At 41.1% G+C, this 26,182-nt stretch overlaps 1 protein-coding gene across 1 annotated transcript; it reads right to left on the bottom strand.

Annotated features, from left to right (window-relative positions):
* Positions 1-534: 534 nt before the first annotated feature.
* Positions 535-26,019, bottom strand: METAP1 (methionyl aminopeptidase 1; the record flags this gene model as incomplete). The annotated part of the gene is made up of 11 exons (XM_084263912.1): positions 535-817; positions 972-1,037; positions 3,199-3,342; positions 5,828-5,959; positions 9,000-9,138; positions 10,592-10,675; positions 11,338-11,429; positions 12,583-12,643; positions 13,971-14,083; positions 16,131-16,182; positions 25,906-26,019. 11 exons carry the CDS (start codon positions 26,017-26,019, stop codon positions 657-659), a joined length of 1,158 nt encoding a protein of 385 aa, XP_084120038.1. The 3' UTR covers positions 535-656.
* Positions 26,020-26,182: the final 163 nt, after the last annotated feature.

Raw genomic sequence — 26,182 nt, 5'->3', positions numbered from 1 at the left:
AGAGAAACAAGTCCTGCCATTAACACAGCATGTCACCTACAGTCACAATCACCACAGGCCATCAGCAGAGAGATGGGGACATAATTAAAGGTGGGTAGCCTATTCTTGGCAACATGCATGTCTTTTTCCCTACTGCCCCCTTCTCAACTGAGAAACAAACAAGGCCCAGCCCATTAGAACGGTACCTGCAGAAGCAGGAGCAAGTCTTTGGAACTAGAAATGCTTAAAAATCTCAGGTGCCACCTGCAGACCAAGAGTGACAGGGCACACCAAAGTGGTGAAAAAAACCTGGATCCCAAAACATCAAGTCCAGTGGGAAAGGTTACCCACGCTTTTCTAGCTAATATCGTGGCAGCAACTGAAGCAACTGTGGGTCTAATTGGAAGAAAGGTGCTAAAGAGATAATTGAAGAAAAAAAGAAAAATATAGCATGAGTGTTGTAGGTAGGAGGAAAGCAGGAAATTCTTTAAATTCTTCTCTGGTTTTCCAGACATTGCGTCAGGTTCTTCAAGATGTTCCTCTTATCTACAATCACTGAGAACAACGTAAATGATGAAATCTCTCTATTCTGTACTCATAAAAAAAATGCATAGTACAGAGACCAAAAAAAAATATATATATGCATGATTCAGATCCACCTGCTCAGCCTAGCCTTCTCACTGGGACATGAAATGGGGACGAATACTATCCAGCCGCCGAGTCAAGATCTCGCAGCCCGTGTCGGTGACCAGCAGTGTGTGTTCAAACTGGGCAGATCGCTTGCCATCTCTTGTTACTGCAGTCCAGCCATCGGGCCACGTTTCATCTTGCCAACCACCTGAAAACATAAATGACTTTGTGACTGGTTTTAGGTAACAGATACCAGTTTCCCAAAGAGAAATGAAAAATCTATCAACTACACAGAACAGAACCAGTGTCCTATTCCATCACTCTTTAACAGTAACCAATTATTTTACTGCTAAATCACTTACCTTCACAGATCATCGGTTCAATTGTGAATACATGACCTGGCTTCATGACTCCAACTGCCTTGTTTTCTGCAATAACATAAACACTCAAGTTAGAAAAAGTGATTCCATCTTAGCAAATTATCGAGTCCTTGTCCTAGAAAAATACATCAGGAATACTGTAAAGTCAGAAAAGCCCTTCAGAGGTGACCCATCCAGTTGTCCAATTTTAATTCTGCATTAACATTTCCCTTAGTTATTTCCTTCTCCCACTCATCCAACACTACAATATTTATTCAAGGAGCTTAAAAGGAATTGCTGTCTGTCTCTCCCAACAACTGGTGTTGAGCACCAGTTCTGTGAAAACACAGCAAAAACGTAATAAAGGGATTTCTGAAAACTTCTGAGATAAAAAAATAATTTCAAAAAACCCAAAGAAGTACTAAAGATATTCAGAGAAGGTTGGAAACCTCTTGACTTGTTTCTACTAAACCATTAGCTCCAATAAATTGTCAGAATACAACAGTGGTTAAATAAATAATTATTCAATTTACGAAAGACACTTTGCTCCCCTCATTACTTGAGGTAACAGGGTCATAGTAGTTTCAGAGTGATAATGTTGTATTGCTTTAGCTAACATAAAAAGGCAGAGAATTTCTAGGCAGCCAGGACAACAATGCTGAGACTTTTTGATGTTATATATACCAAAAAATGTTTATGTGGAGGCATATGGAGCAGTGCATACCATATCTCTAGGACTGTGCTTTGACTGAAGAAAGGTTTCAGGGCCTTTCCATCTGCCTCGTTTCACCCTGAACAGCACAGCTTAGATATGACTCAGCCTAGCACGCAAGATCTGCAACAAGCTCCAGCATTACACAGGAACTGTTGTCTCCAAGCTACTTTGCTGCTGTAGACAATTTGCATCAGTTCTTACATACAGATTCCCAATCTACTCTAACTGTGTAAATCTATTAAATTGCCTAAATCACCTAGCTGCTTTAAAAAAATCTCTTGCTAATATATCAGCAGTACATTGCCTCTATCCCTGGTATTTCTTGCTCTCACCACTTAAATGTAAGTTTCTGGCCTTTGCATCTAAGCAAACTTCATCCTTTGCTCCCTCTAGTTTTCATGATCTCATTAAATAATTTGCAGGCTTATATGACGAGCTTTTTGCTTTTAAAAAGCCTTTCAGAGTAAGTCAGAAATAAACAGCAGCTTGCTTTTTGGTTTTTTTCCCCCCTCCAAGAGGCTTTAAGTTCCTGAGCTCTTTCCACTTTGTTTTTGCTCTGAATCTGTATTTTAAAAACACCAGGAAAAATCCAGCATCTTCCTTTTTGGGAGCAGACATTCTGACTCAATTTAAAAAGTTCAAAGGTTCCAGCAGCAAAAATTGGTATAAAATGCCCTCCATCTCCACAGAGTCCAGATTTTCTTCATTTTACATAACAAAAACTAAATAGCAGGAATTGATACCCTTCTACCCTGTGACTAAGAGGGTTTCTCTGTTCTCTGAAAAAATAACTTAGGGAAATGATGACATGAAAAGCGTTAAAGCTCACAAGAAGATGGGAAGACAGAGGCATCTGTCAGGTTTGAGGAAATAAATGTCCTACAGGGGAGCTTTACAGCTGAAGTGGGTGTACCACTGTTTATCACTGCTTCATGATCTCTCTTCCATCCTTAGGTGTCCAGTGGCACAGAAGCTTCTCTCCTTTGCCTCTGCGGATGCTGTTTCTTAGTCCTGCTGTCAAGAACTGCCAAGGGGACACTGACATTTCCAAAAACTAAAGCTGAGAACCTACTGGGGGAAGTTGTTCCTCCTCTGACACACACTACAAAGATTCAGGCACAACACCCATCTATACTGCTCGAAAAACCCCTTCTATTTTCATGCAGAAATGGCAGTGTTTTTGCTTAGACCTTCCAGGACAGGAGCATTTGCCTATTCATGTTGGACAAGGACATCTAATGGATTAGTTGGGATTTCACACAAAAACACTGAGCGGTTAGTACAGATGAGAGTTAACAGTAGCCATTAGCCCAGGCACAGTGTCTCAGTATGTAACATATACCTTATTTAGGTTCATAACATATGTTATGGTCCCAAGCTTAGAAAAGAAAATAATTTCACAAGAGCAAAGCCACTAACTCGGTGGCTGTCAGGCAACACGCTACGAATATAAGCAAGAAGTAAATCAGGTGTGTTCATTGCTACCAGGACAACCCAGAGGGAACGAATACTCACTGGCATAATGTGGCACGTTAGGGGCCGTATGGAAAAGTTTATGGATTCCATGCCCACAGTAGCTCCGAACCACTGAAAATCCATTTGCTTGAGCATGTTTCTGAATAATGTTTCCCAGTTCTCTGTACCGAACACCAGGTTTTACTGCAAAAATCAAGGAGATACAGATGGAAATGTATAGAGCTTTCTTTCCACGTAACGAGCCAGCAAACACGTGCTCATGGCTTGTATGGCCATCTGTTCTAGTACACAACTTCCCACAATCACTTTATCCACTGAATGCAGCAACATGACAGGGAGGGAACAGTATCACACGAAAGGCGGCGAGGGAAGCAAACTCCTTCGCAAGAACACTACTTTCTTCCTTCTGTGGATCTAAGCACTCGTATATTAAAAAGATGTTGAAGTTTGAAAGTAAAGATAACAAAAGACTTTCAGGGCACTTGGGAGCTTCTCATACCCAGAGTTGTAGTTCTCTAAAATATAGCTCGTACATTCATTGCATGCACACTCATCTCTCTGCTACTGTGTGAAAAGTGCACGCAAATAAAGAGGAAAAACATGAAGGATCAAGAAGGGGGAAACAAAAAGACAAAGCTGGTATCCTTAGCCTTAAACAAGACTTTTAGTGGCAACACTACAGCAAGAAAGAATGTTCAAATGCCAGACTAACTTCTTTGACATTCCTTTTAGGAAGCTGTAAAGAGTTTGAAACAGATGAAAATGGTGGGGAAAAAAGAATTTTAAAAAATATCCTATTGAGCACTTCAAGGGAATAATACCATGATAGCAACAATGCTTCACCCATCAGCTCATGAAGGTGCATACCAAGAGAAACTCTGAGTCACTAAACCCAGAAAATTATAGAAATGCTCTTTCAAAATAATTCATAACTCCCTGAATATGCTGTTCCTTCAGGAGTTAGATGTGTGGTTATGTGGAGCAGTATCTTAAGCAGAACTCAGATACACGACTAAAACTACATAAAGCAAGCCATTTAGTTCAATTCTCTGCTAATGTAAGCAACTACAAGTCACATCAGTAAACTGAATTTACAGAAAACAACAATTTAAGATTACTGGAATGTGCAATCCTTTCTCCACTCCTCCTCCCACCCCCCCAAAAAAAGTAAAAAAGACACAGTGGACAAAAAAGGAAACATGATTCTGTTGGGTTTGGACTAAACAGTTGTGAAGTGGTACCACTGCTGTCAGGCCTGACAATACCAAGCAACTCATCTCAATGCAGCAAGGAGCCCTCTGCTTCTCTCCCTCCCTCTCATACAACTCTCCTGGTTGGAGATCTGCTGGTCCAACACAAGGAAATCAAGATGATTTAAATAGGGGAGAGACAGCCCTTTTTAACAGCTGAGAGACTTGCTGCCAGAATTCTTCCTAGCAGGGAATTGCTAAAAACTATCAAACCCTGTTACAGCATCTAAAGAGCTGGTAAAAAAAAGTTACACTGAGAAGTTAAATCTCATTATAATGAACACAAAGGTGCATTTCTCCCATAGCCAGGATGTGAAAGATAGGAGACAACACATGCAATGTTTGCTATAAGAAGTACAGCAGCAAACATAAATGTTATTCTGATTTAGCTCTGAAAAGCAAAGTGGTAATTTCAGAATAGCAATCCTACGTAAACAAGTCATCTATATTCTTCACAGCTCATCTCTGCAGTATTTTCTTGATCACACAATACAAGACATCGTTCATATGGACTTTTGTCTTTTCAGCTTGGGTAGCTATCTCCAAATCATTAACCAAAATAAATTCATTCTTTTTTTCCTGCATACTTTTGATTAAATGCAAGTTTAAAGCCTTCATATATATCACCTTCACCTTCAGCCATTAGAGGCCATCAAATTAATAAATTATATCAGGGGTTTTAAGAATCTGCAGGGTATAAAAGATACAAACAGTACAAATGGTTCCAGGGACTTGAGAGATTTTTGGTTTATTTTCTCTAAGAGAACTTAGTATAATCCTTCATGAATGGAGTTGAACATGGCATTCTCTAGCTACCTTTCTACCTCATTGTATGTCTCAATGAAGCTGCCCTGAGTTACAGCAAAGCAACATAATTAAAGTTCTGTGGATACTGAAGGATATGAATGGGTCTGTCTTCTCTGGCACACTCCCACAATTGAAAGAGAGCTCATGATTAACTTTATGAAATGCCCATCAGGTTTGTCAGGGGTAAATACATCTGTTTCAGTGTTCAAACAGTGTTCTACCTTACCAGTTCATTGTGCAACACCACACAAGTTATAACAGTAGGCTTTTCCAAAACACACTCTGCTCTTCACTATCTCTAAAAGCGCTCAGATCCAGAATGTCTCATTCAGCTAACAGCCCCAAAAGGCTGTTTCCGTGTAAATACCATCATACATGAATCACATCCCCATCTATTACATTCTCCTTTTCACCCACGTTTCAAATGAAAGTTGCAACCAGCACCCACAGAACGGTGCCATTTAAGAACCAGACTGCACAACAGAGACCATCCGCTGGAGTCACACACTAACGCTTCTGCATTCTGCAGCACTCCCAGGTAACAGCAAGTACCAGCACTCACGCCTGAGAACGAAAACCATAATGCTTCAGGCCCCATCCACAGGGTTTACCTGCATCAATGGCTTGCATTAGGCACTCGTAAGTTGTTTGGACGAGCCTCCTTGCACCCTCATCAACTTCTCCAACATAAAATGTCTCGTTCAGATCTCCATGGTAGCCGTTACGATAGACAGTAATATCCACTGCAAAGAATACCAGACACGTGTTAATACTACTGCTGCCTCTCACTTCCTGTCCCCCGACTTGTGAAAGGACAACAAACAGGTGTAAGATTGTCCTAGCGTAATTGTGACGTTGCCAGATTACTTTGGAAGAAGTCCAGATGTAAACTCTTCCAGCAGAATCAATTCTCTCATGATTATCCTGTGGATTCTACAGAATTCATTAGATCCTGTTTCACTGGTCAACACACTGATTTAATTAAAAAAAAAAAAGTTTTTCTAGGCAAATATAAAAACAGAAAAGAGAAGCTCTTTGCTCCAGGGTGATTTACGTGGTTAAAATATGTTCTTGGAATTAATTCAGTATGAATAGAAGGAAATTAAAAGATATGTAATCACATTTTAACCCATATTTTAACTTCAGTCATTTCTATGCATGTTTAGAACAAAGCACATCTTTGCAAAAATTATAATTGTTTCCAGCAAAAAGAGGTAACATTTCTTGAACATTAAATACACAGCAACTTTCCAACAGTATTCCTGAGTAAGCAAAAATACATCACATTACTTCAAACTTTTCTTTTTTCTTTCAAATGAAAGAATTAAAACATTCAGTATCAGGCAAAGAGCAAGAATGAAAAAGGCTTAGAAGAACACAGAGTGAGAGTTCAGAATTACATTGCAGCAAAACTCTATCTTGCTTGTTTTGTGTAACAGGTTGGTTGTAGACTAAAAGTGATGTAATTCATTCTTGAAAAATAGCAGTATAAATCATTTTAATGAGGAACAAGAGTCTTTTTGAGTTTAACTTTTCTAAAAAAAAGATATGCTGTTTGGATGTTCTTAATCCAAAAAAAGATGCTTGTCACAAACAGTCCTTTTACAAAGGCCTGTGGTTTAGATGTGGCTGTCCCCTACTCCAGTTCCAACCTATCAGATTCTACGATTCTATCCTGTCTCTCATAGCAGCCAAACAAACAAAGTAAAACCTGCCACCATACAGTCATTATATATAGTGAACACACAAAAAATATTCTAGATTTGCCTATCAAGTTGCCTTCCTGTGGTGGAACTGGTACTCCTGTGTTAATAGCCTGGTAGGTCTAATAGCTACTAGAGTACCAGAACCACTAGAGTAATTACTGAACTGCTATTTGTGAAGAAAACCAATGCAGACCCCCTCCCAGGTAAAAGGCCACAAAGAAAACTCTGCTGAGCAATAATGCTTGAGGAATATGGTACAGGAGCTATTAGAGAGACCAGTGCAACCTTGACAGGAAAACATGGTGGGGAAAAAACAGACCTGTTGGTGTCAACAGGAAAACTGTACTGCTGGCAAACACTGAAGAATGAAGTTATCAGTGCACAGAACCAATACCATCTGCTACAGATGCACACGTGTGCAGGGTTACACTGTACTCATGCAGGATTGAGGGGCACTACCAAACCTTTTCAACCAGTGTACATCCCCAGTAATGTAACAATGAGACAAAACCAGTACCCTGGGAATTTATCTGGGTAAGTCCCTTGTGAACTGTATATGCGAGCTCCTTAGCACCCTGTCCAGACCAGCTGCTGCAGTGCCCCATGATTACAAGACTTTCTTTGAGGCTGTCAGATTCGGCCAGAACATGGCTCTCACTTTTCAGAGAGCTCTCTTTAAGAATCTGCTCCCAGGGAACAGAATGATAACAAAATTTTATCATGCCCTGTTCAGAGCAGAAGGTTGAATTAGTTATCACCTGCTGGTACCTTTTGGATGATGTTTTCTTGTGATTCTAAAAACCTGTTTTGGACTCCAGATGACACCTTTTGCTTCCATCAGGCTAAAAAGTTTTAAGTGAAGAGAAGGATGGGCACTTCCCTCTATGTTCACTGCTCACATTACCTCCAAAGTACTTTTCTATCTCCTCTGTTCCTCCTTTTAAAGGGGCTTTTGAGCCATGACTTTACCAGAAGGAATCCTACAAGATTTTGAAGCCTTTTGTGCCCATGGGAAATGCATGTGCAATCCACAAAACGTGGACAATTTTGTAACAAGACCTACCCAGCTACCAAAGGGTAAACATTCTTCATCCAAAGCAAGCAGAAGGCTTGGGCAGCACAGTCAGGGCTGGAATGTGAACAAAGGTGTGACCAAATCCTCTGTGTTTAGTGTTTTTAGGTGTTTTCTAGCACTGAGGTGCAGCCTTGGCATGCAAACCTGACCTAGAAAGGGGCAGCAAAACTGAGGCTTGTCCTGAGTAGGTTGGTACCCAGAGCATTGAGCTGTTGGCTTAGTAGCTATTGTTGCATGTTAATATATATAAAAAATCTGACAATCTAAAAATCTGCTTCTAGAGGTAGGCCAAACCTTAGGATACGCTGGCTATTTATGGATAAAAGCAATAAACAAAGGTGCAATTGTTTGTACAAAACAAATATCATTAATTTTACTGCCAGACCCAGAAAAAGTGAATGAGATAACAAAACAATTTATAAAAGTATCCCTCACCACCCAAGAAGGCTTAAGTACCTTGAGTACCATGAATAAAAAGCAGCTGGCACTGTTAGGCTGCAAGATACTCAAAAAAGGGTATTGATTTTTACATGCACCTATCCAATGCCTCACTGTTAGGATCCTTTATAATTATCATACTTGTCATGTCTGTAACAAAATCTTAAGTATTTAGAGCCATATAATTAAGATTTCACTCACAACTAACACAGTTAAATAATTCAGTATACATTTTATTCACTACTTATACAGTCTGGAACAACTGCAACCCAGCCCACAGGGGGAATACTCAGGCACTGTACTAATGCACAGACCAAGGTAGAATAATTATAGAGATCTTAAAGTGGAACAAACTTTTGAAATTGTTTTATTAAATAAATTCATTACTTTAAATATGTAAAGACCAGAGGCTAACTGGTAAATGGGAACAAAAGCCCCTTTTAAGAACATATTCCAATTATGCTGCCTGCTAGTGAAACCTCGCTTAACTGCGTGGTTTAGCTGGATAGAAGGTGGAAATGTTCCAAGTTAGAAATGCTAAAAGTTAATTTTCATAGCACTTACCATTAACAATATCTCCCTCCTGCAATGGCCTTCTGTCAGGAATTCCGTGACAGATCACTTCGTTCACTGATGTACAGCATGACTTAGGGAAATTATAGTAATTCAGAGGGGAAGGATAGCAATTCCTTGCAATACAAGCCTAATTGAGAAAATACAATTTATACTTTACATTAGTAAGATTTGTACCAAAAAAAATTAATAGTGAGCACAAAAGCTTTACAGCAAGAAAGACAGGTTGAAGAGCAGAGACTCTGGAATATGAGATTCTTCAAGCATTTTTTGGCATTACAGTATATTGTTATAATTTGTATTTCTTACCAGCAAGAAAATTTGTTTCTATTCATTTTTATGTTCAACTACCAATGCTGAAATACTCAAGTTTAAAATAATGCATGGCAATATTTATTGGATTAAAAACCCAACCATTTTTAATGACTCTTTTAAAGCACCTGGTCTAAGACTTTATTTTTCCAAAACACACAAGCTACACAAAATAGTATTTAACACCACTCCTTCACCCCTAGCTTTAAAACTTTAAGCTGCTTCCTTTGCATTCACTCTAATAAACTGAAATTTTTGCAAAACAAACAGATACAGTTTATGGATACTCACATATACACTCTAGGTGACACACTGAGCAATTCTTGAGACACATTACTCAACTTCTCAAAAATTTTAAAAAATAATACTGTCTAAAACTACTGTTTCAACTACTAGTTGTTCATATTAGACTTTCTGTAAAAGCAAATAATTCAGTACATAATGCAGTCCAACAGACACCTCCAGCCTAACCCAACTAGAGTTTAAATTCCCTACAATCTTGTCTCAATGGCTGCAAATGCAGATAAAAGGAACAGCAGCGAGTCAGCTCTCCAACAAAAACTTAACTATACCAAAATTGCGACCTTCCCCACAGTGCTCACAAGTATCCTCAATTATCAGTTTACATGTCTTATTATAAGACAGCAAAGAAAAATAAAAGTGAGACAATTCAAGTAGCTATGACCAGTTAAGCCAGGGATATACTTCAACATGTTATTTCAGGTACTTCTCTGGACTTAGACTTTAGTTTGCCTGACTGCATGAAACATCTTGTCTCCATTCTCGGTCAGACTCCTCAGTTCTGATGCCCAATCATAAATAATTAAGCTTTCTCCTCTGCATGTCTTAACCAACATCACAGAGCACAAAAAAATCTATGGCCCACATGTGGTGCTCTTTATTCTTTCTATACACACACACACACCCCCCCTGGTGAGCAAAAAGGGCTTAATGAAAAGAAAATTTTATCATGTTAACAGAGAGAACACGTGAAGAAACTTGGAGGGAATCTGAAGCTGGAAATCATAGAAGAGCTGATTCAGAGAAAGGCCCACAAGTTCCTAACTTGCTTGGGGCTCATCTAGAATCTACCATCGTGCTGTAACATGTTCTAACATCTACACTACCCACTAGCCTCAAATTGGGAAAACAGTTCAAAGTAAGGAACAAAAATTCATGCAACAACGACAAAAGCCACTCAGCAATCATTAAAAACAGAGAGATAGAAGAAAGCACTTATAAACACCAGGAGAACAATAAAATAACCTTACTAAATGGACAGCATGATCTATTTCTTCAGTAGTTACACCTGCTTTCACCATCATGGCAGCAACATCCAATACTTCTCTAGCAAGCTGCAAATTAAAAATATTGATTTAAAGTAAGGCCAGGACAATGCCTTAGAAGGTTAGCAACCCATTTTCTACAGTGGTGGTGATTGCTAGTAGAGCTGGGTAGACCTGGGCACTAGAAAGACTTCAAGATGTCGACAGGTATTACTAAGCCATCCCTGTGTGATCTTAAAATACCCCAATACAGATCTGGGTCACAATTTCCTTGAACACCAAACATGAACCAGACCACCTAAATACATCTCAAAGTTTGACTTCACATGCAAGGAGGCGATTACAAGGGAAAAGCTCTTTTCCAAAAACTGCCTCTCAATTTTGCTTTTTAGTTTTTACTTAGTACTAACTCCAGGAGAGAAAGATGTTCTGTTCTAGTGTATGCACGATGAAATATATTGTTACAGTAATATTTCAGCCACAGATTATCTCACTAGTAACAACAAAGCCAAAACACAGATAAAAGTAATCTTACTTTTTGTAAAAAAAAGGAGAGAGCACACACAAGCAACAAAATACCAACTTTCCCAAAACTTCAGTGCTTAAAAGTTCAGCAATTTTCAGTGCTTAAAAGAGGTTTGATGCCTTGTGCTCTCAAATGTGCTGGTAAAAATCACGGTAGGTTTTTAAAGAATAAAGGCACTTTGTAATGAAAACCAAAACCCCCTTACCCTACACACTACTCGCATCCCTTCTATATCCTCAGATGAGAGTATTTTTATTTGAGAGGTTCCTTTTAAAGCTTGTTCTGATTCAGACATTCCTGAAAAGAAAAAAAAGGGGGAGGAAGGAAAAAAGTAAGGGAAAGAAAAAATTCCATGTTAGATGGAAGACTGATTGCTATGCATGTTCACTCAAGGAACTTAACTTAGCTTACAGTGACAATAAAAGTATGTGCTTTCTCACCACAAACTAAAGTAACAAACCCACCGAATCACAGCATTATCATCCTTATCCAGACTAATTTGAATTCATAAGCCCTCCACCATATTATAAAGTGCACATGTGCTTAGGATGCCCATTCACCTATTACATAAACCATCACGTCCAGTTAGCCAAAACCCAACTTTAACAAATCAGATTTACAAAGAAATTATTTTATTCATAAAAATGTATTTTTTCTTTATACTTTTTTTAGCTGCTTTGGAGATAATAAACAATATTCTAAGAGTGCCATAAAGCTTGTGAATATTTCTAGTTATGCTATTGCAATAATCAGCTGATGAAAACACAAATTCTTCCTGGCAGACTCTGTGCAAGCCCAGTTTTATAGTTGAATGACCCCCTAAGAGACAGCATTTTCTGTTGGTAAATATTTACATTCTTTAAAGAATAACTAAAGAAAGGCTGAAAATTTTTAAATCATTTTAACAGACTTTGTATCAACTTTTTTTGAGAAATACAAATCACCAATACTGATGTAAAAAGGGGAAAATACCATTATAAACAGGTAATTTTAAATGTCTTTTCTCTGTGTCCAAAAATATGTGGAACTCACAGATCCGTTTTCTCCTGAGGGTTGCTTACTGTAGTTTTGTTGGGTTTTGTTATTTTTTTTCCAAGAGAAACTCTGATGTCACTGAGAATAGCTTCACAGAATTCACCTGTGACAGCCAACACTGCTATTTGTTCTGCACTAACCACAGCACTAGGACTTACATGGGTTTTGACTTTTCTTCCCTGAACACCTTTGAAAGATAATGCTTTACAAACTTTGGACTTCCCCAAAGCACTTGTAACCATCTTTCTGAAGAAATCAGTAAGTTAATATGGGGGGAAGAATGGGTAAAGGGAGAACAGGTAACAGAAGAGGCTCCCTTCTGCATTATCTCCTACATGCTTTAAAGGCTTTTTCCATTAAAAGAAAAATAGAAAGCTAACACAACACTCCATAATTGTGGTTTGTTTCAAGTTACCTAGTGGGTGATCAGCATAATCCGGTCTCTGAATATAACTTGGCACAGGTCTTGTTGGCGTCTAAATAAATCATAGTCAAAGCTGGTTATGTTGCAAGAATACTTATTACAGTCATAATACCAGAGACTCATGCAGCAAAGTTAAATACAGTGAAATATGGCTTAGAAAAAGCTGTGAAGTATGCAAACACTCCAAACTAGTTCCAATTTCCATTTCTTAAAGATTCTCCTGCTACGCTTTGTTTTCCTATCATGCAACTTCTAATGGCCAACTTCACAGCTCTGTAGAAATCAGACTTTTGTGTGGAAATAAATGAAGGTGGTTTTATAACATATTATCCCTCTTATATTGCAGGGTCTGTTCTGCTGCTTTCCAGACTGCAAATGCGCTGGTTCCAAATACATCTTTCCTCTCTCTGGTTATTAGCGTCTATTAGCAAGATTGTTATTTCTAATTGTCACCCTAGTCATTAGCAGTTTTTATTTTAGGTTCATTTCCATCAATCCTACAGCAGTCAGAAGCAAAAAAGCAAATGTTCAGTGGTAACACTAGTAAATTAACTTGGCTAGCAACATATCCAAAACATCCCTTCTCCAGTGATGCTAACACACACACACAGGCTCAGGCTCCAACCAACTGTTCTCTGATGAGCCCGTGAGATGAGATGGAGAGGATGTCACAGGGGCAGCGTTTCTAGCACAGGCCGATTTGAAAAGACACGTGGAAATAAGATGCAATTATTCCTGTTGAAACTTTGCCTTATCCCACATACAACCTTGTACCAATTTAAAAATACAGCTATATCAAGGTAGTTGCTAAACCCATCTTTCATAGCTGAAGATGCTACTGACCTCAGTTATTCTTTGCCATTTCAGTGCTGGAGACTGCTATAACCCCTGTTCTTTCAGCAGAGTGTGCACCACCTTACTCACCAGGTTATTTCAAACCACTGATGTAAAATAATATGAACCCATTTATTTCAATTCTAAACTAATTCACCTGAGTTTTTCTGAAACAGACTGCTCCATTACTGGTGAGAAGAGTAAGCAGCTAAGAGAAGACATCATCTGAACTAACAGCAGCTTTTTGCAGGATGAATGTCAAAAGGTCCAGTCAAAGGTTATGACTGAATCTGTGACCTTAAGGCTGTATTGATGCACGTTACCTCACCAGCACCTCCTTCACCTTAAATATACTAAGAGAAAGATGAAGTTAAATCAAAATGAAGTACATTGAGGCCAGTCATGCATGTCCTTGCCATGAGGTTCAGGCTGTTTAAGAAACTTTCCTCTCTCAGCTAAAATGTGAGAGCATATCAGGTCAGGACTGGTCAGTTAGTTGCTACAGAATGTGACAGCACTGGAGTAGAGTGGCACCTATTGCTTACCAGTGGATAGTGTGGCCTGAGTTTACCAGTATATCGATAACCAGACCAAGGATTTGTGTTAATGTCACCTTCCAGGGTCCAGGAGGACACTTCTCGCTTTGCTTTTTCATCTTCTGAAACGACAAAAAAAAATTGCAGCAGCAAAATGAGTCCTACTAAGAACTGTGGGGTTCAGAAAGGGACCTAGAAATATGTAACTCTAGATTTTACTCTTTCTGGCATTTTTGATGCATTTTTCTACAGAAACACTTGTTATCACTTCATTAATACTCTTGCACTGTAGATGATCATTCCTTTTCTGTTATCTCTCTTAGCATTCAGTGACAGAAGTGACCTGGGGTGGGAAGGAGGGTATCCAACTGTTTCAATTTAGAGAGCTCACTACCCCTCCAGATCTAATGTGGACAGTGAGGGTGCTGCCACTTCTGCAGCAGTGCATGCACCTTACAAGATGATCCCGATCTGCTGGAGGTTCCCAGCTTTCTCAACCTTGTGAAATTAATGTCTGATATGGTCCAGTGACTGACTTCACACACAACTAACAGTCATAACACAGCAGATTGACAGTGTTTACATAAAGGATTGAAGCAAGTAGATTGTGAGCATTTCCAAAAGGGAAAACATGCACTTGGAAAGAGGAGGCAAAGGTTAAGAAAGAGCATGGTAACATTAATTTTAACTCATAACCTGATAACTTAGGTCTGTTTTCTCCTTTTATATCTCATAAGAATGAAAATATGGCAAAAGGTCTGCCACAGCAAGCCCTAAGGTGAGTTCCTCAGAGTCCCTGTGGCTAACACCTGAACCATCTGCTCAGATGACATTCAGTTTAGATTAACCACTGAGAAATAATAATTTAAAAATCCAAAGTTTGAATGAAGCAATACTTTGTATTCCTTTGAGATGCTTCAGTAGTTTTTGCATTGAGATCCTGAGGGCTATCAGAACCAAGCCTGCTCAGCTTAGGCACAGCAGTTACCTGGGAAGTCAACAAGATCATGGATTTAGTGGAATCAGATAAACAGCAACATTAGCAGACTGCACCAGAGGATTACTGTAAGTACGAGCAAAGTTTCATATCCATGCAGCTACACAGTAATAGGATACCAAATGCAAGCGTGAACTACCAGACCTCTACACTGACAAGGCAGAAAGGAAGGATTTGTAATTCTCTGTGCTACTCCAACCTATTCACAATGCAATATTTATCATGGGAAAATGAGTTTTAAGAAAGGAGAAGGTAAATGACTTGGATTTGAATTTCTGCCATGCCACTCTTTAATCCTACCTTCCTTTAAAGCAGGACTTGAAGATGGGCAGAGGGATGGGGCAGTAGGCAGCAATTGGTCAGAACAGGGGTCTACTCTCTCTCTAGTTGGTTGGTTTTGAACTCATGGATTATTTTTACTTTTTAGCTAAAGAGAGAGTCTGCAACTACTATTTCTGTGCCAGAGCTACCAGCTGTAACTAAGGTATAGAGATACTCCCATTACCTTCAACTAAACTCATCAAAATCCTAGCTATGATACATCCTCTGGCCAACAGCTGCATTAGTACACAAAAGCATTTTCCTTTTTTTTTTTTTTTGTTTTTTCCTCCTCCAAAGGGGTAGAACCCCAAATGTACAGAGCAGCTGCAGTCCGACTGGCTCACTTGCATTCCACCAAGCATCTCATCAGAAATAATTCTCAAGAACCCTTCCCACTGCACTGCCTTTTACTACATTTGCCAGCAAAATGCTATGATGGAATAAACCAGGCAATGGCTTATTAAGAATGGTTTATTATTCTGTTTGCCCTCTATGTCAATATCCCTCTTTCTCTGTTCATATACCTGGCAATGGAGCTCATGGAATACTTCATGCAAATAGAAAGGGAACAGACACAGAGATTTCTGTACCACTATCTATGAAATTTTACATAGATCTTTAGATTACCAGGAACTGGACAAAATTTCAGATACGCAGGATCCAGTGCCAGGCCTCTTGGAAAAACCTGTACTGTTCTTAAGACACAGAATCACAGAACAGCTGAGGTTGGACAGGACTTGTAGAGGTCACCTGGGCCAACTCCTTGCTCAAGCAAGGCCACCTACAGCCAGCTGCACAGGACAAGACAAATTCAAAACAGTATTTAAATGGATTTTAAAATATGTACTTACTTGCTTTCTTGTGTAATAACTTGTGAGTCGCCCAGCTTCCCTTAAAGCATTCCTAGAAATGCAAACAAAAGTGGGTTTTTTTTTTTAAGTAGCATTATCTGGACAGACATGACATCTCCACAAAGGAGAGAAGCCGCTGTATTTTAAATAAAAAGACTGATTTTATTAACCCTTGTAGCAACATACAGTAACTGGTACCGTAACTGCCATTCTTAACAACAGAAAATACTACCTGCAACAGCTTACAAGCCAGTAAAGACACAAAACACAGCTGAACAGAAGCACCCATCACAGTGAAGCACACTGACCTAACCTCATCTACTAAATATTGCTCACTGATGATTTTAATGAGTAACTAAACACCATAGTTGCTCCAGGTTGGCTGAAACACCATGCTGTTCATTGAAACACTGAGAGTACTTTGGTCTGTCTCCATACCAGATCTTACTGCATTGCAGTGAGCAGGATGGTCCTCCCTTGGCTCCTAAAAGAAGCCATCTCCTCCTGCAAATTGTGTCCTGTCTCCTTCCTCAGCACAGGAAAGCAACAGAGACCAATCAGCGTGATCATAGGGGAACAAATGGAATAGGCTAAGGGGGGGTGGTGAAGGCAAAGGCTACTGAATGGAAACAGGAAATGAGGGGAAAGAAATACAGAAAATTGAAATGGAAATCAAGGAAAGAGTGAATGTGAAGGAGCTTGTCTTTTTCTCTTCTTCCCAAGAACAAATAGAGCAGTTCATACAACTAACAATGACTCAGCAAAGGGGCAGATGGAAATGGCTGGCAAATGGAGAAGCATAAAGACTGGGGTGAAGGAAAGAAATGAATAAATGAGACATTTAAGTAGAAAAGCTTCAGAAGGCAGCATTACAGGTGATCCTTTAAGGTACTAATTACAAAATTACTTGGGTTTGTAGCAGAACGTCTAATTCAATGGCTATGTACTCTCAAAACAGCCATTAGGAAACAGCTAATTCCAATAATTTACAATAACAGCTGAATTTCTGAAGAAAGAGGCAGAAGCAAGCTGTTTTCCTTTATAAGCAAAGACAATGCTAATGCTGAATCATCATCATCAAACTACCATCCACAGCCAACAACTGATTCAACATAACGTATACGACACAACCAGCCCAAGACAACACATCTGTAAACCAAGCCCAGTGTATAAGACTTCCTCTGCTTCCCCATTGCTATTGAGCAGCCTTAACTGTCGACACCATCTTCTCCCCATTTTCTTGTAATTCTTGCAACCAGTAGTTCCAAATTGTATCCACAAGACCACAGTAAAGTGGTGCACAAGTACGCCTACATTCAAAGAGACCCTGATTGTGTGCTATTTCCCTCACTACCAAAACTAGTTGTTTGTTCCCTTCTCCTACACCATATACTTGATGTTGCCACATTCTCTGGACCAACACCTGACATGCCACAGTTCTACGTAACGGTCTGGGCAACGACACCGGCTTTGGAACCAACACTGCAGATCACCAGAGAGAACGTCTTTTCCCACAAGGTTTTACTGTCGCTCCCGTATAACCCGCTGCTCGCGCAGACCTTCGCTCTGCACCATCATCTGTTTTCTCTTGGAAAGCTGGGAGAAAAGGGGCAGCTTTTAAGAACAAATTAAAACAAGAAAGAAAAAAAAAAAATCCTCCTATTTCAAGGACGCTAGAAGCATCACTATGGCTTCAGTTCCCTCTTAAACACCAGGCAGGCCTCTATTATAAAGCAGAAGGAGGATTATACAACCAAGGACTTGGAGCAGCTACTAAGTCTGCAAATCTAGAACACGCTTCTTGGGATATAAAGGAAGGTTTGAGGAATGAAGACTTACATCAGCTGTGTCAGTTACTGGTGGTAGTTCATCCTCTCCTTCCCCATGAAATTTTGGGGTGTATTCTCCAAAGTCATGCCCTTCTTCTGTGCCAACAATCTCTTTCCTCTTTGGCAGCCCATAACCAGAAAACACCAGGCAAACACCACACTGCTGGCACTATCCTAACCTGACAGGCTCCATTTTGCCTTTTCATTTCTTAAAAAAAAAAAAAAAAAAAAATCAAAGAGGATCCTCCATACGGCTGCCATATGTCTGAGCTTCCCAAACATGTTTCCCAGCTTTTCCTTGCCCTCTATTTCCAGAGGAACAGCAGCTCAGTCAGAACTACTACGGCATAGCTCCAAACAACTCCAAACTGCACACTGGGACACCCCAGACACGTGCACTATGTGCACACACATCAATCAACTGCAACAAGCAGACACATCAAGCCCAAAGCATGTTTGCAAGCACAGGCCATTACGCATGCAGTGCACAATTAATGCATTAAGACCTCTGTCTGGCTCTGACACTGTTGGAAGGCACTCAAAGGACATGCCGCGCATCCACCTACTACCCATGTATTTTGTGTAGGGTTGGTCAGACGCTTCCTGTGAGTACCAGACTTAACTGGGTACACACACACACTATTTGTATTCAACAACTGACTGCACAAGCACCACGCTGCACACGCCTGCAGAGCTCTGCCTTGGCAATTCCAGGCAAAAATATGGCAGCTGTCATCTCAGGGGTTGGAGAGAGAATCGTAGCTCTGGCGACAAAGCGCTGCCAATGTACTGCTGCATACTACAAACACCCTCACCTTCTATACAGCAGTACTCCTGGCAAGCCACAGAAGAAAGTTACTTTTTCTCTCCATCTGGGCCACTTACTGGAGAATTTTCTGGAGAAAATACTGCTTTTCTCCGAGCCTTCTCTGCTAAGCCTTCTCCTGAGATATTTACTTCTATTTCCTATTCCATTCCTGCTGCTAGTGATTCTCCTATGCCATGTACAGACAAGGATAGAAAATTTTCAATGATTAAATAAACAAAATCCAGGGTGACTTTTAATACTAAAATGAAAAAGTTAATTTATTTTTTCAGATTTCATTAAAAAAGGAACATGTGACTTTGCACAGCTATATTTGAAAACATTCATTAGCTTCAGGGTGGAAGTACATAGGAATAACATGAATTTGGCTTCATTTCTTGGAAGACTTCCTGGATTTAATTTCAAAACCTACATTAACCATTTGTAAGTCTGATATTAATAGCCCCACCCTTCCCACCTAAAGTATTTTTCTTTTTATTGCATGTGGTTTTTAAATAGCAATGAAGACCAACTTGGAAACACCAAAGAGGACTGTCCAAGAAGAAAGGTCAAATGTATGACCCAAAAAAAAAAAGAAAGAAAAAAACCCCTGCAGGGGCAAGGGGTAATCCTTAATTTGTTTAGATCAATCTTGGGTACAACTATTCTATTAGCAAGAAAAATCCAATTACAGTTTTTAGTCAGAGGCCATCAACATATTAAACCTTTAACAAGAATGGTGTGAAGCCAGGAACCTTAACCAGTCCCACCAATGCTGTGTTTAGAGACAAGCTCAACCCAGCGCTCACCAGAACCCACACATTTATCAAAAGGTATCCAATGGCACAATCAGCATTACAGTGTAGAAAGATTCCCCTTGGATCACCTTTCGGAAACCACATCATTTCTCTAAGTGATTTTTTTACCTTAAGGACTCAGCCCAACATCTGAGCTTCAACATCTTGAAATAACAACAGAATCATGCAGCGTGGTAGAATTTGTTTTACAATAGAGTGCATTTCCACTATGAACACAGTGATCACTAGCAAATAACTTAGGTGGTTGTTTATCTTTTTTTTTAATCAACCACTGAAGGAACAAAACACCCCCCTTTTACAACAGTTATTGAGCTACCTGACAAGGAAAATTTTTCCCTCTTTATTGTCACCTTCATAGTAATAACTGGGAGTTTCTTATTCTTGCAGTTCACATGTGGAACATGACAGCGTTAGAAAAGTGCAGCCAACTAGGAATTCCACAGGAGAAAAGGGTGCTAAATCAACCAAGATTAGGATGTAACTACACTTCAAACCTCTGTATAGCACAGACATAACCAAACTAGTTTTACATCAGCTACCCAAATACAGGAAGCTATGCAAGCACCGCTACACTGAATTCAAGGCATGTTCATTGATTGTGTTTCTGAACCGCCTTTGCAAGGTGGCAGCCGTAAGTTAGCCCTGCCAACTCTTTGTCAGGGATGTCCAGGGTTATGCTACTTTATACAACAAAATTACTCCTCTTCACCCACTCTGCTCATTTAGAGCTACTGTGATGGATTTACAAAAACACCCCTATTCTAACGGGGGAAGGGGGGGGCGGGTGAAGACAGCTGGAATCAAGACTGGGACCAACTGGCTGTCTCTTTGCGTGTCTGCATGTCATTATACCCTGAATTGTAATGGGCAAGCTTCTAGGAAACAGTGCCAAGCAGTACACTGTATTTAAAAATATTCTGAGCAATTTTTTCATTAGAATTTCAAAACGTAACTTGGAATGTAAAATTGTGTAGTTTTGCTAAGTGAGAAATTGTTTTAACCATGAAAGTATATAAAACAGAAGACAAAAAAGCTTAAGTATGGCATTTAGCTTAAGAAAAATATCAGGTTATCAATGATACATGTGTATTTTTCCTAAGCTAAATGCAGTACAGATTGATCATACATTTTATCCAGAAATACAGCTATGTTGAGAAATACAGTTTTTTAATACATTTGATGTTAAAATAAAACATCTGCCTCTCTTTAGCATACTGAACCCTATTCTTCTAGGTGTGGTACAAGCCCACAGAAACAGCCTCTGGCCTGAAAATCTTAGTGCAAAATTCCCAAACTAGTCTAAGCACCATGCACGACTAGTTTTTTCAGAAGAGCTAAATATGTGTTTTCAGATTCAAATCCAAAGGATCAACCAACATGCTGCACCTTGGTATCAGCAACATTGGCTTTCTCCTTCATCTTTAGCCTGAGCTCACCCAGACACTGCATGGTCCCATATGACAGAGCCCTACCTTTGAGGAAAGGGCTGCATTTTACAGCTCATCAGATCTACAGAGGTAAAAACGTGATTTGTGACAGTAGTGAAGGAACAACTGAACAGAGAAATTCAAACTGGACCATCCTTTCAGTAAGCTTAGCACTGGCACAGAAAGCCTGCCTACAGGAGTGCAAAGTTTAACTCTCAAAGTTACGAGGGCTCAGCATTTGTGCCTCAACAATAACCAGGCATTTATCACAGACCCAGGTATTTATGGTGCTTTACAGTCAATTAAAAATGCCAGCTTCCTGGTGACAGGAGTCTGTCAAAAGTTATTCTAGAAGGCAGTGTCTGCAGAGTGCTGTTTACACCTGAAGAATCACATACAGTTGGATTTAAGCAGCAGGTTCTATCCTATTTTAGGCACAGCAAAGAACAGTGAGCCACGAATGAAATAGGGCACTTCTGTCCTATGGTCTGACAGAAGAGAGGACAAAAAAATACCTTCATCCAGGTCCACTGCTCCCTGTTCTCCAGCCCCAACATACTCAAGGTGAAAGCAAACAGCCAAGCAGGGGACAGGACACCACCGCTCTTCAAGACCACAATTCTTCACAAATTACCGTAACTTTGACTATCCTAAGCTGTCAGGAGCCCAGGTGAGCATCAGTGAAAATCTGCCTCTCAGGAAGGAGTAAATCAGTAGACAAACTCATTGAGAAAACGGAGCAGCATTTCTTTCCTCTCACTGGAATTTAACAAGTCCTACCCCACCTCAAATGGAACGAGCTCTGTCAGTGGGTATCTGCAAGAGAGATGCTGCTGCCCCTGTAGAGATCAGAGAAACTGTTTTTCTTCAAACACCTAAAACACAAGCCCAACCATTGTTCACATGCAACAGCTTCATCACATCAGGGTCCTGACTTCTGACTCTGCAGCCAGATCACTTCATATACCTGGGCCTCTTTGGGACTGACAACATGCAGGCACACACAGCAGGAAAGGACAACCATCCTCCTTGACTAAATTAGGACTATTATTCTGATCACCATCAGTGGCCTCCACCTCTCAGAGAGGGGAAAAAAAAAGCCATAGCCCAGGCCACGGACTTTACAGCAAGAGAGTATTTTCAGCATGTGGTTCAAAACGGGTATTTCTGAATTTGGCCAGAGAAATGCTCCCACACCAGCATCCAATCCACACCACAGAAAATCTCCAACTACTCTGTTTCAACAAAGATGCTTATACAGATACAAATAGTATGAGAGGGGAATTTTTCATGAAAGCAACACAAAATTATTAATATCAATTTACAATTAGAAGGCTCATATAAAAGTGGTAACTGGAGATGTCAAGAACAGTTACTACTTTCCCTCTGTTCATCACTCAGCAGCTTGTAGAAGGCACAGAACAAATGACAATTGTCTGCATATTTAAATACAAATTGTTTATGTATACTACATACAATTTACACACAAGAGGCATGTGTACCTGTAAATGCACATTTCACAATAGCAAATTCATCTCAGTAAGAAGAACAACACACTTGAGATATGATGCTGGGCATCTGTCTTATTTCCACATTCAGAAGATACAGTCAGAAGCAGTAATTCAGTCAAAGACGATAAACACACACGAAACACTGTAGTAAGTCTCTACAAAAGAGAAAGCAAGACAGTGAAAGAAGGTAGCTCGAGTGACAGTACCTGATTTACCAGCCTAAATGAAGATCTTATCAAAGGTTAACAGCAGACAGAATCCCTCAGCAGAGTATTCCCTGTCCTTACACCTTGGAGTGAAAGACAAAAAGTAACGCCACCTCAGAGATCCTCTGCTGCTAAAAGCTGTCTTTACCACATCTCCAGTACCAGTTCAAAACTCCCTGCTAGGCCAGATCCCAGCTGCCTTGGTCCCCTCTCCACCCATAACCCATAAGCACGAGCATTATTCAACAGCTGTATCCAGTTCCCAAGGTGCACAGCACCCAGAGATGAAACAGTGTTGGCTCACAGGAATTTCAAAGGATGTCAAATCACTTCAGACTAAATATTTTCAAGGTATGTTTTTGAGACAGAGGAAAACCAAATGACCACAATAATGCCCTTTTTCAAGGAAAAGAAGAACACAAATGATAAATTCACTATTTTGATACAATCTACACCTGAAGTCTACTTCAATTCTCTACACGTGGTGACAAAAGAATCTTAATCAATCTCCACACTACACACATTCCCAGTCCTATACCACCAGCATTAGTTTTTCTTTAAAAATTGTGTGTTACTATTTATAATGCAAACACATGGCCCCGCGCTGGTAACCTTTTACAGTAGTTCACACTTTTCCATTGTTTATTCTTAGCATTGGAGTGAAACTCCCCACAAATTTGTTTTAGCTCTGCCTGGAGTTTTGGCTGTATGAAAAAGTTACTGTAGCCTTCCAAGCAAATGAACCTAGTGTACAAGTCTATGCAGATGCCCTTAGCCCTCAGAGATGCCAAGTAACCTGTTGCTCCCGTTCTCCCCTCAGCCCAGACCAGGCACTTGCATACCTGTAGCTAACACCGCTGCATTCAGTAAGGGCAACTCGACTTTACAGCTATGCCACACCAGGCAGACCTGCTCTTCAACACCATGTTCCCAAAACACTGGTGCTTTCCGATCTGGCAATGGACAGCTTTGGGGAGCTAAACTAGCAAAAAAAAAAAATCTCTCAGAACTGCTTTTCCTCCATTAAAAGAAAGCCCTAAAAATCCCAGAAGTGCCTCACAGTGGAATCAGGGCTGGCTTAATGGAAGGGGTAGAAGCCTTCATCTTGGAGGGAGGGGAGAAGACTGTGTCAGCTATAATGCAGGCTGTGCTGTGAGGGGGTAAATAATGTCCTAGGTCCACCCACCAGCTTATCTAACAATTATTTATGCATGTAATACCACTATGGGGAAAAAAATAAACCCACCAAAGAGTGGTGTGAAACTTTGGAAAAGTTTTGCAAATGCTAACCAGTCCAGTAACATCAGCTGAAATCTCCTGGAAGTTCAGAGGAGATCTGGCTTCTAAGACTCTCTCACTTACCATGTGCCTATTTCAACAGCCGGACACGTTGTCAGTAGCATCTCACCTACCCTTCCGATGGTGCTCACCAGTGGAGAACTGCCCCAAATCTCCTCCATCAGACACACCAGATGATGGGGAGAAGTGGCACCTGAGGGCAGCCTGTGCTGGGCCCAGATAAGCTACTAAGGGGAGGATGAAGCAGGCTGAACAAATGGATTCTTCCCTCCATGCATGGTATTTTTCACATTTTCTTCCTAACATACTTCACCCTTAAGTCTTCAAAGTGCCTTTCACATGGGAAATCCCTGTGCTTACCTATTTTACTGATGAGGACAGTGGGGCACAAACAAATCCTACAAACCACATGGGAACCAAAGATACAGAATTGTCAGAACAATTTCAAGTTGCAGTCAGTGTAGCTCAGCATTGACTCCCAGCATCTTGCACCAGACTTCAGGGGAAAGTACCAGAAACTGTGCAGTGGGTGTGCTACATGCACGTGGGCAGCTTTCCCCCAGTCCTATGCAAATTATAACTATCAGTTTGCATTCTACCTCAGAAAAAAAAGTCCAATTAGTAAATTAATCAGCTAGCTAGCTTACAGCTGTTGTGACTGCATGATTTCGCTAAGCTTAGCTACAAAACTTCAATGATTTTACCCTGAACTGTAATTCTGACAATGAAGTTCACCATTAATCTCTGAATTAAACACATGCTACCTCACTGATGTTGACAGGAACAACATAAAACAGTGCAAAGTATTAGGCTATGTACTTGTGCTGCATTTTCAAGTTAACGAAGAAAAAAACGGGGGGGAGGGAACCCCGAAGCAACAAACACTCAACAGACTTCAAACAGTCCTTTCTATTTAAATTAAGAACCAAGCCACATTACCACAGTGGTAATAAGTGAGGATAGCTGAGGCCTACAGAATATGTTTAACAGGAGTTGATGGTTGTATGACAACCGGCCTAACCTGAATCTGCTTGTTTGATATCCTCACAGCAAAATATCCACATATAGACATTTTTAAAAGAAGTACCAAATCCCAAATAATTTTCCCTAAAAGCTTCTATTTAGTTCAAGGAAACAGAAAATCTGTTTTCAGAGCAACAAGTCCCCCAGCATTTATCACAGCCAAGCAACTCCAGAGCCAGAGCTGATGCAGAAATGCACAGGCTGGAACCTGATAAGCGTTTGTCTCACTTTGTCCCACTAAGCCCTTATTTTCAAAAGGGGCGGGGGGGGGGAGGGGGGTGTGCGCAGGAGGGACACGACCACCCAAACCTCCAGGCAGAGAAAAAACCGTGCAGCCTCCCACGAGCACTACGGCTGCTCTTTAGCCATCGAGTCCCACATCACCGCTGGCCGTGAGGGGCTGCGAGGCTCCCGCCGCCGTCGGGGGTGTCGGCCGGGCACCGCCAGCCTCCGTGTACCCCCCCCGGGGCGGGGGGAACTTTCTCAGGAGACAAGCGGCGGACCCTCCTCCCAGAAGGAGGAACCTCGCGGGCAGGGAGGCAAATCGGGTACGAAGGGCCCGGCCCGGGCGGCCAGGGACAGGCGAGGAGAGCTGGCTCCTCCACCCCGCCGCACCCCCGGAGCCCAGCCCCGCGCTCGCACACCGGTCCCATTTACTGACTGGAAATCTCATTACGGTCTCTCCCAGCGCCCGTATTTCCTCTCGGAGAAAGGAAAGCGCTCCTCGCAGCGCGGCAGAGAGAGGAAAACCCGGCCCGCAGCGTGGGGACGGGCGGACTCCCAGGGGCGCCCGCCGGGCAGGCGAGCGGGAAGAGAAGGGGAGCGAAATTGAACCGCCGGTAGCGCGGAGATCTCACCTGAGAACAGAAGTAGGAACCCTGAATGCCCAGTTTGAGGCAGGTCGGGCACTGCAGCTTGGCCTCACTACTGCAGCCGGCCGTCTCGCAGACGCGGGTCTCCACCGCCGCCATGCTGCCGGGCTGCCACAGGCGCGGCGCGGAGAGCGGCGGGGGAGGGGCCGGCGCCCGGAGGTGCCGCCAGCTGAGGCGGGCGGGGAGGAGAGAAGAGGAGGAGCGGCCTTCAGGGCCGCGCCGCGCCGCTCCTCCTCCTTCTCTGACCGCCCTCCCTCCACGC

The sequence above is a fragment of the Gallinula chloropus genome (genome assembly GCF_964237585.1).
Source record: "Gallinula chloropus genome assembly, chromosome: 4".
Taxonomy (NCBI): domain Eukaryota; kingdom Metazoa; phylum Chordata; class Aves; order Gruiformes; family Rallidae; genus Gallinula; species Gallinula chloropus.
The sequence above is the reverse complement of the archived record's forward strand: the minus strand, read 5'-3'. Positions and strand labels throughout refer to the sequence as shown.